This window comes from Mytilus edulis, unplaced genomic scaffold, assembly GCF_963676685.1.
Source record: "Mytilus edulis unplaced genomic scaffold, xbMytEdul2.2 SCAFFOLD_576, whole genome shotgun sequence".
Classification (NCBI taxonomy): Eukaryota; Metazoa; Mollusca; class Bivalvia; order Mytilida; family Mytilidae; genus Mytilus; species Mytilus edulis.
Window position 1 is genome coordinate 16,767 of NW_027267688.1, and position 18,181 is coordinate 34,947.

Genomic DNA, 18,181 nt, shown 5'->3' on the forward strand with positions numbered 1-18,181 from the left:
AGAAACAGTTCATATAATATAATACTCTTCTGTTGAAATATATTATAAAGCGTATAAAACATGGCAAAATCCGTATCACATGCCGTATCACCCTCGACCAATATCATCCCTCGGGCCTCAAGGCCCTTTGGCTGATATTGGTGTCTCGGGATGATACGACATATGATACGGATTTTGCCATGTATTATTCTCTATATATTATCTATATAACAAACGAGAATCACTTATGATATGTCTCTGATATAAAATAAAAGAAAATTAAATTGTTTTATATGCCGTATATACAAGAACTAATATTATTTTTGAAATGTTTAGTCTTCTTTTGCATTAGTTGTTAAATCCTTGAAGGGAAGACCGTAGTTCACTAATTTCATGGTTCTTATTAAATAAACTACAGGCTAACCCAGAAACATTTCAAGCCATAAAGATTGGTAGTAAAAACAGTTAAAAACAGCATAGTCTTCAACTTAAATGGAAACAACGTCAAATGCGATGATGAAGTAAAACTACTTGGAGTGAGTGGCCATTGATTTTAAGCCTGACTTTAACCAATACATATTAATATAAATATTAAGATCACACTTGGATAAACTGGCAAAAATTCTTTCATCATGTCGAACCTAAGTTATGCCCACTCACATATCAGTATTTGTATCGAGCGCAACACATCTTTTTTGAGCTGCAAGAACAAGCTCTCAGATTCATCTCCAATGCCGGATTACAATAACTCACACGAATAATTACTTGAAAAATTTAAACTTCCAACACTTAAAATCAGAAACATGAAAACCATGGCATTAGAAACTTACAGAAGTGTGTCCAAATCCAGTCCAGTGTTCTCATGCCAATAAATCCTAGCCCACAACTACGGTGGCCTACGGCACTCGTGAGTAGTTAAAGATAAATTTTGATTTCATTCAACAAATCAATTTATGACCTGCATGTACGTGTCGCTTAGAATACAGCCATATACCAAATGGTCGATTTTTAATCAGCCATGTAATTAGCTCTATGCGATGTTTGCAAACATTCAACTGAGGCAATTCTTAATTGATATGGGAGAAAGGAAGAAAGACCATTCACAATTTGTCTAATATTTTGTCTCTCTTTTAATTAAGTTAGAAAAAAACTTTCAAATGTTGTCTGCTTGGAGTCACTAACCGAAAAGAAAGAAATAGCATAACTCAAATATAATATAGTCCTGCACCACGTGATTTGTACTCGTGGAGCTTACATTAGAATAAATACCAAATATGTTATATAGTGACACTATAATTCAAAACGTAAAGATCGAAGGCACATAGAAGAAAAAGATTTTTTTTTTATTTTGCAAAAGGGTGCCGGGGTAACCCGTTCTATGTTCAAAATATACATGAAATATTTGCCACTGCACCTTGTCTGTTTTATGAATTCTAACCCTGAGTTCTCTATCTGTTACATGACAAGAAATCCTCGCTCAAAACTCCGTAGGAATTCAGTCCTATGGCAACCATTAGTAGTTAAAGATTTGATTTCATTCAACCAATTAATTTATGAAATGCATGTACGTGTGGCTTAGAACACAGCCATATCCCAAATGGTCAATATTGATCATCCGTGTAATTTGCTCTCTCTGTGATGTTTGCAAACTTTCAACGAAGGTAACTTCTTGACATGTACACACTATATTAAATTTTAAAGATAAGTCATATTATTTTAGATATAAACTCACGTTGGATTTACTACGACCAAGAACTACAAGGTATGACTTATTACCTGTAGCTTTGGCTGGCAACAAACTCTCTGTCGAAACATGCACGGAGCATCTGAGTCTTAACTTTAGAATAATTCAACAGTTTATTTCAACATCATGAACATGGTGTTAATTAACGTTCTTCATATAATTGCTTCTAAAGCTCAAGTAGACAGTAACTTAGCTGTCCCACAGCTGAAGTCCTCTAGCCCTCGGTGTTCTCTTTGTTGTATGACTTTATTTCAATTGTTGGATTTAGTTTTCGTCTAGAGCTGTGCCAGCTAACTCAAAATGTGCTTTTCATTGAATTTTTTTTTATGAGTAAACATTTATTTTAGAATAAAATAATTTAAATTATGAGTAAATAAATCGATCTTCTGGTTGGAAATTAAACGAGATCGTATAAAACAATAAATTAAGTTTGTCCAATTTGCATTGATAGAATACTAGGATACAAAGGGGGGTTCGTTTGACTCACAAACTCGACTTTAACAGTCACAATTCGAACAGAACATCGACTTTAACAGTGCTTATTAGTTTTCAAGGGGGGGGGGGGGGGGGGGGGGTCGTCCGAACCCCTCGAACCCCCCCCCCCCCTGGCTACGGGTATGTATATATATATATAACTAGCTAGTACACTGACTACACTGTTACAGTAATTTATAAAACTATTTTTTTTATTATGTCAATTGTGAAAATTTTTGTTGAGAAAAAGCAAAAGTTTACTTTATTCAATACAGATTTCACCAAAGAATGATTTTGCGTCAGAACGGGAGTTTAGTGAAGAAAGTTACGGTACGAAACAAATATGGTCCGAAATTGCAATAATCTAGAGTTGCTTCCCTTGAAAGACTTTTTTGAAAGCTAGTTTCTGATTGGTTATTTTAAAACAAGCGGGCTATAGGAACATCGAAGAAGATAAAGAATGGTAAATAATACAGAAAATTTAATAATTAAGAACACCCTGAAATGATCATGTTAAGACACTTGCCTCAGAAGTAAGAGAGTGTTTAAAAAATATGTTTGAACATGTGACGTCGTTGTAAACACAAGAGAAACGTGTCCGATAGGCGATACGTTTGATATCACTGCCACTGGCACTGGGAAACAAAATTTAAAAATTCTACAATAGTACTTACTTGCTTTTGATGCCGTCTATTTAGAAATTTAGATACCCTATATCCAATTGATATTGATTTCTCGTATCAGTAAACAATCTGTTTAGAAATCTGTTCACTTCTGGTGGAACCAAATCTTTAGGACTGAGTCTGAGTGAAAGCAGTTTATTAATCTTACATAGTCTGTAACTGAGTGCTGGATCACTCCACTATGCCCAGATCTTCAGTTATTTGCTGACTTGTTTCGGTTCTGGTTCCTGTGTCAGCTTTTATATTATGCTTCCTATCCTCGTGTATTGTATTTTCGACCCACTAACATATTTTTCCGAATTTCCCTATATGTTTGAACATAGACATACCTAATATTTTGAGAGTCACTAGTATACTTGTGCATAAAATAATTGTATCGGAGATATATTTCGATCTTTAATTTATTTTTGCATTTGAGTTCATTAGATCGATGGCACCTTTGTTGACAAAAACAAGCGTCTTGTGTTTTCGACCTACCTAAAAAACGGGACAAAAGTCGGAAACGACATGTCGTACAAATCCAGAATTGGTTATAAATTAGATACCAAACTTTATATCAAAGTGTTAGAGACGATCAAACTTATGACTTAAAGAATTAGATGGTTAAATATACAACTATAAGATATAAAATATTATTTTGATGTCTTTTTTGGACAAGTTGTACACATTTCAGAATGAGGCACTTTTGAAGCCTTGTATGGTCTTGTATACATTCATGTTTTTGTTAAATACTTTGGTTAATCCATTGTGAAGTGAGGTTGGTGAGTATTGTCTGTAATTTCCACTGACCACTGTTTTTTCTGTAAATAAAATTTAACTGATAGTTTATTTTTCGGTAACAAGCTGTAAGGAGCATGCGTATTTCCATATTCAAATTAACTCAAAGTATTACAACTAACCACCTGACAGTCATGTGACTTAATGATCTTGAAGTTCACTTTGCATGCAAAAAGACCTCTGCCTTAAGTTTAGACAATTCGTTTATTTTAGACCGATTCTTTTGGAAGGTAAAACTAGTATTAGTGAAAAGGGTACAAAAATGTGATATCAAATAAAAAAACGTAAATACTTAATATAACTTTATTTGAAAAATCTTCACCACACGTGGTATCATTTGCTATTGTTACTAAGTATAGCAGCCGAATATGACGTCATGCAGGCATGTGCAGCATACAGGACTTGAAAGTAGAATTAGGTCAAAAACGTCAGACAGTCGAAAACACAATACGAGACGATATTATTCCACATAAAATCTACTGAGTAAAATTCTTTGTACGTAGTGTTGAACTTTCAAATACAGCTTGCAATCATTTATTTTTGGTAACTCTGCCCACCTTAGGCTCCTGTATATTTCTTATATTAATTAAAAAAAAATGCATTAAATTTTGTTTAAATCTTTTCACTGAAAAGTCAATGTTGCGTATTATCTTTTTTCTGCTAAGATACATCTGAAATGATTAGAAAATCAATCAGATAAATGGGTCACCAGCGTTTTTCACAGAAGTGTGATTGTCCGGTAAGTCCGCCAAGTCCGCCCATGCGTAGTAAACATGTATGGAGGAATGATTTAGGCCCAAAAAAATATGTCTGTTTACGGTTACCCAACCGACCCTAAGCCATTTTATTTCCATAGTTTAAAAGTGAAAAATAAACTGAACTCGTGTTAAAAGTGAAGAAAGTGTTGCCTGATACATCCCAATGTTCATAATCATGAATACAATAGCTGTTTTAAGGAAATTCGCGACTCGTGTGATGAAATAAACATTTTCCCAATCAATAACAAAGGGAAATAATCCAATCATTAAAAATATCGTTAAACTCGGACCATGGACAACTCGGACCACAGCAAGACGGACCGCACAACTCAAAATCATGGCTCAAAAAATAAAATGGAAATACCGACCTACCTACCCTATTTATTTTGATGTAACCTTAAACAGACATATATTTTTTTTGGCCTTATCATATTTTAACGAATAAAAGATGTTTCAGTGATGGACTAGTCCAAGATTACTCTGACGTCCAACGGCTCCAATCTCTGACTAGTGATGGCAATATGAAAGGAGAATGAAATATAAAAAAATAAAAGTCAATATGATAGAGAAATTGATAAAAAGGAAAACAAACCAAAATGTGAAAACCTTTTTTTTTATTATTAACATCAGAAAATAAAGAAAAGTAAAATATGAATATAAAAAAATATAAGAATCTAATAGAATGGTTAATACAATACAATACAATATTTTTATTTTCCAAATTAAAGGGCCCATTAAGAGCATAACATTAATTACAACATGACATAAACATTACAGAGTGATTAAAGAAACATAAAATAATAATTGAAATTCAAATGCATGAAAAAAGGATCAGTGGTCAAGGGGAGATAATTTTGATATATTTTAGAGTATCTAACTAATTAAGACTGGTTAAGACATGAGTATTCTCATAACAAAATTGCCATCATTCAGTATTCTAAAATGCAGCGAAGACACCATCATCCTTGTCAATAACAAATATTTTTTTTATCACTTGATTCAGTCCCTCTTAAAAGTGATAGTCCCTTCATTTTGGGGTGATTTCCTCGTTTGAGGGAGCGATCCCAACCCGTTATATTTATCACAATTAACCGATAACCAGAAAGATTTTTCATACATAGATATTTCATTAATTTGAAAACTCCCATTACTTTTACATTTCAATTGTTTGCATTCTGTGTATTTTTATTGTGGTTACAGAAAAAACTATGGAATTTGAATTCAAAAGTTACACTAAATTTCTACATTAACATTATGTAAATATTGAGATAACCTGACGAGAATCAACAGGATGATTTATTTTTCAGTAAGAAGATACATAAACAATGGCAGGAAGGACAAGATTGCATTCAGATGTTGTGTTTGGAGACACTACTCAGGACGATGATATCTCCTTCAGGAATCCTAAGAAGAGGATATTGTTTGACGAGGAGAATACTAATACACCTGTGGAGATCTCAGAACACATGAAATGTTATCTCAGGATAAGACCTTTCTCAGAAGAAGAAGTAGATAGCAAGGAAGACCAGGTATACTGTTCAGTAGAATACACAAAGTAAATAAAATCTGTACAAGGGATCAAACTGGGTTTTACTCACGTTTCTTGGCATCCCTAAATGTCAAAATGTTAGACAGAGTCATTCAGTCACACAGAGATTTCGGATTTTTTGGTTGAAAATATAGTAGAAATTTCTTTTCCAATCAGACAAACTCTAAAACACTTTGACGCAAATTGGATTATGTGACAGTGTACATTTAGTATATATATAAGTCTGAAAATTACACCAAACAGTGTTAGAGTTAAATTTTATACTGACAAATTTTTGTCCGTCCCTCAGCGGGATTCGAACTCACACCTTTGTTATTTATATATAAAATATTGTGGAATAAATCCTTGCTATATATATATATATATATATATACAGATGTTTTATAAAGACCTTATTTAGATAAAGTTTTATATAATCAATTAAAGCAAGTTGTATCCTCAATGAATTAATTAAGCATGAAAAGTTCCGACTGTAATATTTTAAATTGCATTTTTCTAAAGATTCCTGTGCTGAATACAGTCTTGTAATAACAATACACAAATTTACGTATGTACCATCATTTACATCATAAGGTATTGGTTTTGTTACCTTGTCAAAACTAACTAAGATATCCTTTGTCAATTTGTTATGTTAACTACTTTGAAACATGCATACATATAAACGAGTACATTATAAACGAAGTTCATTATATATATGTGTATCTTTATTTTTCAGAAATGTCTTACAATTGAAGATGAGAACACAGTAGCCACACATGCACCAAAGGAATCCCATACATTTAAAAACTGTACACATGGTCTAGGAAAAACTACTCATAAGTTTAAATTTTCCCGAATATTTGATTCGGTAACAACCCAGAAAGACTTTTTTAATGAGACAATGCTTGGTCTTGTTAAGGACTTCATTGATGGACAGAATTGTTTAGTGTTTACTTATGGTGTAACAAGTTCTGGCAAAACATACACTATTCAAGGTAACTATGTGTTTGAATACATAATCTTTATATTATGTCAGGAATAATTAAATATACCAAACCACATGTAAAGCACATTTTTAGCTCACCTGGCCCGAAGGGCCAAGTGAGCTTTTCCCATCACTTGGCGTCCGGCGTCTGTCGTCCGTCGTCGTTAACTTTTACAAAAATCTTCTCCTCTGAAACTACTGGGCCAAATTAAACCAAACTTGGTTACAATCATCATTGGGGTATCTAGTTTAAAAAATGTGTGGCGTGACCCGGCCAACCAACCAAGATGGCCGCCATGGCTAAAAATAGAACATAGGGGTAAAATGCAGTTTTTGGCTTATAACTCAAAAACCAAAGCATTTAGAGCAAATCTGACATGGGGTAAAATTGTTTATCAGGTCAAGATCTATCTGCCCTCAAATTTTCAAATGAATGCGACAACCCGTTATTGGGTTGCTGCCCCTGAACTGGTAATTTTTGGGAATTTTTGCTGTTTTTGGCTATTATCTTGAATATTATTATAGATAGAGATAAACTGTAAACAGCAATAATGTTCAGCAAAATAAGATTTACAAATAAGTCAACATGACCAAAATGGTTAGTTGACCCCTTTAGGAGTTATTGACCTTTATAGTCAATTTTAAACCATTTTTCGTAAATCTTAGTAATCTTTTACAAAAATCTTCTCCTCTGAAACTACTGGGACAAATTAATCCAAACTTGGCCATAATCATCTTTGGGATATCTAGTTTAAAAAATGTGTGGCGTGACCCGGCAAACCAACCAAGATGGCCGCCATGGCTAAAAATAGAACATAGGGGTAAAATGCAGTTTTTGGCTTATAACTCAAAAACCAAAGCATTTAGAGCAAATCTGACATGCGGTAAAAGTGTTTATCAGGTCAAGATCTATCTGTCCTGAAATTTTCAGATGAATTGGACAACCTTTTGTTGGGTTGCTGCCCCTGAATTGGTAATTTTAAGGAAATTTTGCTGTTTTTGGTTATTATCTTGAATATTATTATAGATAGAGATAAACTGTAAACAGCAATAATGTTCAGCAAAGTAAGATTTACAAATAAGTCAGCATGACCAAAATGGTCAGTTGACCCCTTTAGGAGTTATTGCCCTTTATAGTCAATTTTTAACCATTTTTTCGTAAATCTTAGTAATCTTTTACAAAAATCTTCTTCTCTGAAACTACTGGGCCAAATTAAACTAAACTTGGCCACAATCATCATAGGGGTAACATGTTTAAAAAAATGTGTGGCGTGACCCGGCCAACCAACCAAGATGGCCGCCATGGCTAAAAATAGAACATAGGGGTAAAATGCAGTTTTTGGCTTATAACTCAAAAACCAAAGCATTTAGAGCAAATCTGACAATGGGTAAAATTGTTAATCAGGTCAAGATCTATCTGTCTTCAAATTTTCAGATGAATCCAACAACACGTTGTTGGGTTGCTGCCCCTAAATTGGTAATTTTAAGAAAATTTTACTGTTTTTGGTTATTATCTTGAATATTATTATAGATAGAGATTAACTGTAAACAGCAATAATGTTCAGCAAAGTAAGATTTACAAATAAGTGAACTTGACCGAAATGGTCAGTTGACCCCTTTAGGAGTTATTGCCTTTTATAGTAAATTTTTAACCATTTTTCCGTAAATCTTAGTAATCTTTTACAAAAATCTTCTTCTCTGAAACTACTGGGCCAAATTAATCCAAACTTGGCCACAATCATCTTTGGGGTATCTAGTTTAAAAAATGTGTCCGGTGACCTGGCCATCCAACCAAGATGGCTGCCATAGCTAAAAATAAAACATAGGGGTAAAATGCAGTTTTTGGCTTATAACTCAAAAACCAAAGCATTTAGAGCAAATCTGACATTGGGTTGAATTGTTTATCAGGTCAAAATCTATCTGCCCTGAAATTTCGGATGAATCAGACAACCCGTTGTTGGGTTGCTGCCCCTAAATTGGTAATTTTAAGGAAATTTTACTGTTTTGGGTTATTATCTTGAATATTATTATAGATAGAGATAAACTTTAAACAGCAATAATGTACAGCAAAGTAAGATTTACAAATAAGTCAACATGACTGAAATGGTCAATTGACCCCCTAAGGAGTTATTGTCCTTTATAGTCAATTTAGTTCATTATAGATAGAGATAATTGTAAGCAGCAAGAATGTTCAGTAAAGTAAGATGTACAAACACATTATCATCACCAAAACACAATTTTGTCATGAATCCATCTTCTTCCTTTGTTTAATATTCACATAGACCAAGGTGAGCGACACAGGCTCTTTAGAGCCTCTAGTTTCACTGTAGCTGTAAGATAAAAACAATATAAAAGAAATAAACTAAATAATCATCCCATTTATTTTAATAAACTAATGAAAGCAGCATATATTCACTTCTTATACAAATGATTGTTTCACTAAGAGTTATTTATCACAATTTGTAAATCTTTCTTAACCCGCTACAACTTTTGGCTCCAGGAACATCCAAATTTTCATCAAAAACATGACATATCCAGAATTTTTTCAGGAATAATAAGTTTGATAGCCTTATTACATGTATTATTTAAAAAAAATTATATATGTACTTCTGGGACCATAAGCATGATAAGCATGATAAGCAGTATTATAAGTTGAAAAATCAAGTGGAAAAGATGAAAACAAAATATTTTTTTTACCTGACAGAAAAATTATGCATTCTTTGTTATTATCAATCTGCCTTCATTATCATGATTATAGGGTTTCATTGTTTAAGTATAATTTAATAAAATAGTGTTTACAAAAAAATGCTTTTTTGCTCAAAGAAAAAAATAATATGAACTGGTCAAGGCCATTCATCAGTCAATGTCAAGGTTATGTTAACGTTGTTGACATGAAATCAGCAAGGATTTATTCCACAATATTTTATATACAAATAACAAACTTTAGTTTAGATAACATGAATAATGAAATCATGTATATACATACATATTTCAACAGAAACAACAAAAGATGCACAATGTGCACACTTGAAGCTTTAGGGATACGATCTGGCTCATTTGTTGAAAAATGGGAAGGTGTAAATTCCCACTAGACAATTCTGTTTTAGTGTGTGTTTTTTTAAGTGATCCCAAACTAAACTACAGATCACTAAACATTTTTTTCCAGGCTCTCAAAGTTTGATATATATAGTGAATGTAATGATTGTTGTGTGTCTGGGCCTTCCAATCTAACTAGCAATTTACATTTCAGGAAAACCTAAAGATGCAGGAATTTTACCTCGAGCTCTAGATGTGTTGTTTAACAGTATAAATGGTAAACAGTGGCCTAATAATAACCTGAAGCCTAAGATGTTTATGGATGTAACTAGACTGTCAGCTGAGCAAGCAGCACAAGAAGTTAAAATAAAGGAGAGGACATTGAAGATGGTTACATTTGATGTATGTTTGGAAGTCATAAATGCTAAACATGTTAAAGGAACTATGTAGGCCTCATAAATTTGATAATTCTGGCCTCTTTTCTCTTCAATTTTCAACAATTTAACATTATACTTTTTTGACAAAGTTCTGTATCAATTCACAATGATTTACTTTCAGTTACAAATATTTCAAAGTCTATCCAAACAGTCATTGGAAAATTGTGCTTAAACCAAAATCTAATAATAATGCAGTCAAATATATTTCACAAAATCCTTTACAGCTTTTACATTAATGCTAGCAAGACAAATCTTTGTTTGGCTTGCTTGCTTTGTTTGTATCAGTGTTTGCTCAAGCATGGCAATTAAGATAGGCGGGGCTTCAGCTTGTATACATCATAATTAAAGTTTATTGGACGTTATGTTTGAGGTTAAGGACACTAATTTTTAAAACATCCCATGACTCATATTCTCAAATGTTTCCTTACCTGTAAATATACAATACAGACAGGATTTTACTTCGTCGAAATAATCTCCCCATTACGCCAGTTTATTTTCACAATCGTAGAAATGGAAGACAATTTTTTTTTCTTCAAATATCCAACTTAAAGACTGTCGTCAAGCACTTTTAGTAAAATAGCTATTCGAACACACCTACTCTGATTTTGTGATCCATTGGATAGGTATTTCACTTCACCCCTATATTTCATCTTTTAGTACTGTGATTTTTTTTTATGTTATAAAGTCAACCTGTAGCTTTGCTATATTAAAATGATACAATCTGAAGCGAGATGATGTATCAAATACTCTTGCTTTGTACGTTTTCAAGACAAAATATTCATCTCAAACACACCCTAACATAAAAAATGTACACTCAATTTCCTCTCGATACAATTGTTTCCCATTTTTTTGAATATTTTCTTGAGTTACATAATGGAAGGGCAGACATGGAAATAACTGACTGAACTAATAGATTGATATGTTATAAAAAAAAAACAATATTAGGTCAATGCTGAAGGCCAGTTTCTCAGCCTCATACAAGAAAAAAGTTTATATTTTTCTTTCATTGACAAATTATTGTATTTTTACAGGTGAGGAAACATGTGAGACTATTTGTCATGTGATTAGGTGTCCTTAACCTCAAACATAACGTCCAATAAAATTTAAGTATGATGTATACAAGCTGAAGCCCCGCCTATCTTAATTGCCATGCTTGAGCAAACATTGATACAAACAAAGCAAGCAAGCCAAACAAAGATTTGTCTTGCTAGCATTAATGTAAAAGCTGTAAACATTTGAAACAATGACATTTACTTTAGCAGTAAGCAGAGAATAAATTGGATCAGATGCATTCTAAATAGAGTGGAATGAATTAACTAGCATGATTTAAAACTTATACTAACTCTATTGAATATAAAGTGAGGCATTTGCACCCTGTATCATCCAAGCTTCTTCATAAATAAATAAAAGAGTTACCGTGAAAATGTTTAGAATACAATGGCTTGGACACTAATGTTATATATAAAAATAGAAGATGTGGTAGGATTGCCAATGAGACAACTCTCTACAAGATACCAAAAATGACAACTATAGGTCACTGTACGGCCTTCAACAATGAGCAAAGCCCATACCGCATAGTCAGCTATAAAAGGCCCTAAAATGACAATGTAAAACAATTCAAACAAGAAAATTAACGGCCTTATTTATGTAAAAAAAAATGAATGAATAACAAATATGTAACACATCAACAAACGACAACCACTGAAATACAGGCTCCTGACTAGGGACAGGCACATACATACATAATGTGGCGGGGTAAAACATGTAAGCTGGATTCCATACATATTTCCATGCTCCTCAAACATCCTTGCTCTCTTCCATGATAAGACATGCTTACTAGTATATGTTGACAGGTGCCTAATAAATAATGATGTTGTTAAAATGTGTGTAAAATACTTAAGTTAGATTTTGGGGTCCGTTTTCTTTAAGTTGTAAATATTGAATGTTGGCTCTAGATGATGTGTCTTATTAAAGTTTTTTTAATCTTGAAATGTCACTTTATTTTACAGGAACCTGATGTGATGAGCCTTCTTGGTGATGATGCCTCAGACCTGTCAATAATAAATAATACTACTACATGTTCAGAAAGTTCTAATGCGTCATATGGTCCTGCTGGTAGAGTATCTAAAGGTATATATATATGTATATATACAACTCGCCTAAACATCAACCCAACAATGTTAGATCTGTAAATTTGCTTTTGCAAATTTTTTGTTCTTCCCTCTCTGGGATTCGAACCCATGCTACTGAGATATAGTGACACCAAATTGCCTGCACTGTAACCGGTGCGCTAGACCATGACCACCTGGGCTTGATAAAATAACGCTTTCGGTGGCTGGGTGTTACCTTTCCACTTCAGTTTTAATCTAGCATCATACTACATATGTACATCATATATAAGGCATGAAGATGTTATTTTTACAGATCAGCTAAATTATCTATGATAATGGATCCTACACACTAGTAGTAAATACTTGTTCATTTATAAAGAAACAGTCACATACATTTTTAATTTTATTTCTTTTCCTAATAAGCCTTAAACATGACCATTTTCCCTTATCAACCAACTGATCTTTAGCAATATTCATTCTCTGACCAGTGTACTGAAAAAAAAACACTATTAACAATGACACTGTTTATGTTTCATTCACGCTCAAAGAAGTATATTTTAGCCCATGAATTTTGAGTAAAGGCATCTTTAAAATGTAGTTTACTGTTTTAAAATAACTAGTAGATATATATTTTCCCAACTGAACAATTCTTTGTAAATGTGTTCATTAAATAACAATGTTGTTTTGTAGATTCATTGGATGAAGTATTTTCTGACCTGGAGAACCGTGTTCGTGAGGAGGCAGCTGTCAATGTAGAAGACCAGGGTCTTATGAAATTCTCTGTTTGGGTCAGTTTTGCTGAAATTTATAATGAACAGATATTTGATTTGTTGGAACCAATACCAAAGAAGAAAACCACACGACGACCTGTTCTACGACTGAGTGATGATAGAAATGGTAGTCCTTATATAAGAGGTAAGAAGAGAGAAATTTTAAACATTATATTCTCACAGTGTGACATTGACTGGTCAGCCACTGGACTTTAAGCAAACATCAATCAATCAATTTTAATGTTTACATAAAACTAACAACAGGCAATGACAGATGAGCTCAAATGATTATTTTAACAAACAAAAAAACAATATATATACCTGTTTTCGAAGAAGACCAAAGTGTAAGTCAATTACATTTGTAAATGAACCAATCTTATAAAGTGTAAACCTATATAAACATTTTCATTTTATTTTGTAAACATAAATCATGTAATTCACTACTAGTAATTAATACTGTTTAAGGTTTAAAAGAGATCCATGTAACATCAGCTGATGAAGCTTATAACTTACTGACTGTGGGACAGAAAAATCTACGTACAGCTGTCACCAAACTTAATCATCAGTCATCTAGAAGGTTTGTAACAATTAGATCAACACACTCTTTGGATTTTATTATGTCAAATACAACCACCCACATAAGACGGAGACATTTTATTTTCTGGACTCTGTATTTTGCAAATATCCTTTAACAAGCTGTAAGAAATTATTGTCTCACATACTTCACTTACATAGTGATGCACATTATAAGAGTTATTGATGTAAAACATGATTTTCACAGTGCAATTTGAAAATATGAGAGCATCTCTTGATGACATTTATACTATAGCAGTTTTCCTTCTGACACTTGAAATAAAAGGAAAACCACAAGAATTTTGATTTTTTTGGCAGGATTAGCTGTTTTGGTGAACATTGCAGTACACACGAATACAATCACATATGATAAAATTCAAATGTTACTGTCTTTATTTCAATATTACCAATATTTCATGAGAAAGAAATATACATTAGCACAACATGAGTGCAAAGAAAAGTTATGTATCATGTATATAGCTTTACAGTTATCAAAATCAATATTCAAGACATTGTTTTTATCAATCCTGTTTGTCCTTCACACTGCAATCAATAACCAAAATTATATGTTTGTGTTATTACACTTATATTATTTATAGTGCTTTGAATAATGCAAGAGACAACTTTGATAGTATTTAGATATTTATAGCGTACTTTCATGTAAGTATAAAAAAAGAAGATGTGGAATGATTGCCAATGAGACAACTCTCCACAAGAGACCAAAATGACACAGAAATTAAAGAGGTTCAGTTATATTGCTGGGTATTGTAAACATTTTATGAATTGTTTATATAATTTGATTTATATATATTTCAGTCATTGTATTTTTAACATCAAGATTTTACGTGTAGTTGACAAAGGAAATCCAAATCATGCACGGGTCAGCATGTAAGTACTTAAACATATTCATATTAAAGATATGATTCTGTTCTCTATGTTGTTATAGGCCAAAATGAAAACAATTCAATGTACTTTTGAGATCTGTTCAAGTTGGAAGTCATGATAAATAATCCTTTTTGAAGACTTCATATTTTGATTTAGGTCAGAATTTATTAAAATATAAATGTAATTTCATAGCAAAATTAATGACTTATTATAAAAAAATATAGGAGGGAGAACTAATGAAAATTTAACAACACAAGATGCTGAACACTGCTTGAAAATTAAGGTAGAAAATATGAAAATGACATCAATGCTACTATATTCCTCAGAAATAAAACCTAATTGGCACTAATTTAGTTACGCTGGATGTTATTTAACCCTCTATTGAATTAAGAATTACTATGACAAATGTCCAATGATGATTTTATCCTTGCTCACAGATAGCTGTCTCTGGTCAGCATGTAGATAAAACCGGCCCCCTGAGTTAAACCATGTGAGGTTCAGCTTGGGGCTGAGGACTTATTCTTGTGTGTCTAAATTTTATGATCCCCTTATATGTACTACAACAATCATACTAGCTTTGTTTACAGAATGGAAAGACTTGTGACTGTTTTTATGCCCCACCTACGATAGTAGAGGGGCATTATGTTTTCTGGTCTGTGCGTCCGTTCGTCCGTCTGTCCCGCTTCAGGTTAAAGTTTTTGGTCGAGGTAGTTTTTGATGAAGTTGAAGTCCAATCCACTTCAAACTTGGTACACTTGTTCCCTTTGATATGATCTTTCTAATTTTAATGCCAAATTAGAGATTTTACCCCAATTTCACGGTCCACTGAACATAGAAAATGATAGTGCGAGTGGGGCATTCGTGTACTGAGGACACATTCTTGTTTCCTAAAGCTTTATTTTTCTGTCCCATTAAAAAAAAAATCTACAGACTATTGGTAGCTATCTCAATAGCTATTTTTTTAGTACATGTTCACATACAAATGGAAATTTAAAGATGAACAACATTTATACCAAATAATATCATTCATTTAGATGGCATTTTACCAGGATTTCATGGGGGAAAAAAATGTTAAATTTGTATTCTGCTATTGATATCAAGGATCTAACAACAATTGTTTCTAGCATGTCTAGCCTTTTTCAATACTGTTAACCAAGTCAATGTTTGAAGCTCTATTGTTTGAATAATTACTGTGTCAAAAGTCCAATGATGATTTTATCCTTGCTCACAGATAGCTGTCTCTGGTCAGCATGTAGATAAAACCGGCCACCCTGAGTTAAACCATGTGAGGTTCAGCTTGGGGCTGAGGACTTTTTATTTTGATAAGCATCAGATACCATAATATTTTTGATATTTGTGACTTAGAATGTTAATATACTTGTGACTTAGACAGTTAGTATTGATACTTGTGACTAAGGAAATCTATATTGGTATTTGTGCAGGTTGTCTCTATGTGATCTGGCTGGATCAGAACGACATTCTAAAACCCAGAGTAAAGGTGAGCGACTGAAGGAGGCGGGTAATATAAATACCTCATTGATGACGCTAGGAAGATGTATTGAAGCACTCAGGAATAATCAACATCACAAGTAAGTACAGATGTGTACATCTTCATTTTACTCTATACCATAAATTGATGTTGATATAGTTTTGAGAACTTTTGATAAGTGCAAGAATAACATCAACAAAAAACAAAAAAACAACACCAGGAATAAATGTGTCTTGTATTTGAAAGGCATGTTTTAAAGTTCCATTGTTTTTTTAGTTTTGATTAAATACAAAAATACAAAATACAAAATACAAAAAAAATGATGAGATTCTTGTCACTTGCATGGGAGCAATATAATTATGATAACATTTAATCTTTAGTAAAGGTGCATGTGGTATCTCAGTTGTATGAATAAACTTTGACATTGGTTGTAATTCAGAAAGACACGTTTTAAAACCACACATACAAAACTTTATGATCACTACTCATAGACATTATCTCTAGATTCAATTAAGAGTAATAGAACCACACACATTAGAAAAAAAATAGTGCTAAAATTGAAACCAAAGGATTTGGGCTGTTTCATTAAAATCTATATGTGTATGGTTGTTTTTGGAAAATAATGTGTCAGCGGCATTGTTCCAATACCATTGACCAGAACAACAGGAAGTCGATTATTGCCTCCGCCTACCGCACTCGGTTTCATATTTACTATTTTACAAACTAACTGGTATCTGCTTGTATTCCGCTACACTCAAACAAAGTGTTGTAGTCGGAAGGGAACCAGTTTACATACTTTATTGTAATTTACAACAAAAATGTTGACCTGTTCATAGGAAGGCTTGTATAGTCCGCGCTTTTATTCTCCAAAATTGGACCTTCCAGTGGGGATGCGGACTATATAGTACAATTAGCAAGAAATAAGAGAACAAGTTCAATATTCGCGGCAAGTGGTTTGTTTACGTTCCGCCATCACTACTACACACAGCTTATTAGTTAGCTACTGCAGCTGATTTGTAGGTTAACTACCAGAGATATTTTGCAGTGTGATAATTTTTACGGCGGTGCAATTAAATATGAAATTATTAAGCAATTACAGTATAGAAATTAAAAATAAAAAAATGCATTTAATTCACAATTGTTTGAATTTTTATATTTCTGATTTTGATCGAATTATGTACACTAATTAAGTCAATAAAATATGTTGAAAAACAAATTATTTGTCCAAATGTCGTTATCCAACTCCGGTTCCTCGCTTACTATTTCCGATTAACTGCCGATACTTTTAACTTCACTTTCTTCGTCTGTATCAGACTGCTTAAAACCCTCAAACTCTTCATCTTCTTCCTCCGATTCGAAGAATGAAGCCCATTTAACGGCCATTGTTTCAATCGCATTTCGCAAACAAAAACACGTGTTAAAAACAATGTATTTTAATGTAAACATATTACCTTTCAATGGAAAGGGAATATACGAGTTGAAAGTTTATTCATTTGTAAAACCGAATTTGATTGGTTCATTTCGGGATTCCCCTTAGGTATTGTCCAATCTAAAGAGTTTTAACAGTGGTATATTTTAGGGGAATATCCGTCAACACGACTGCACATGCATTGTTTACAGCGGATAGATCAGTCACTGCGAATACACAGGTGAACTGGCAAGCGGATTTATCAGTCACTACGAACTAAACGGTGTTAATAACCGCGTATATATCCGTCAGTGGTAGATAAAGAGTTAAGCCAACACTCCTGTAAAATGCTCAACTGGTTAAAAATGCATAACAAAATATCCAATACCGTTAATTCCTAAATATACCTCATATATATAATTAAAAATACATGTTCCAGACCATATGAGTATTTGGGACCGTACGTGTACGGTCCGGACTGTATAAGTATAATCGTACAGTCCCACCATACGCGTACGGTCGGACCGTATGAGTAGACGCATAT

At 32.9% G+C, this 18,181-nt stretch overlaps 1 protein-coding gene across 1 annotated transcript; it reads left to right on the forward strand.

Moving 5' to 3' along the window:
- Positions 1-2,566: 2,566 nt before the first annotated feature.
- LOC139505847 (kinesin-like protein KIF20A) lies at positions 2,567-16,308 on the forward strand (the record flags this gene model as incomplete). Its single annotated transcript, XM_071295232.1, is given in 9 exon segments — positions 2,567-2,660; positions 5,723-5,944; positions 6,680-6,938; positions 10,179-10,366; positions 12,411-12,531; positions 13,203-13,427; positions 13,748-13,859; positions 14,672-14,743; positions 16,183-16,308. Coding segments are annotated over 8 exon segments (1,307 nt in total), but the record flags the coding sequence as incomplete, so codon positions are not given.
- Positions 16,309-18,181: the final 1,873 nt, after the last annotated feature.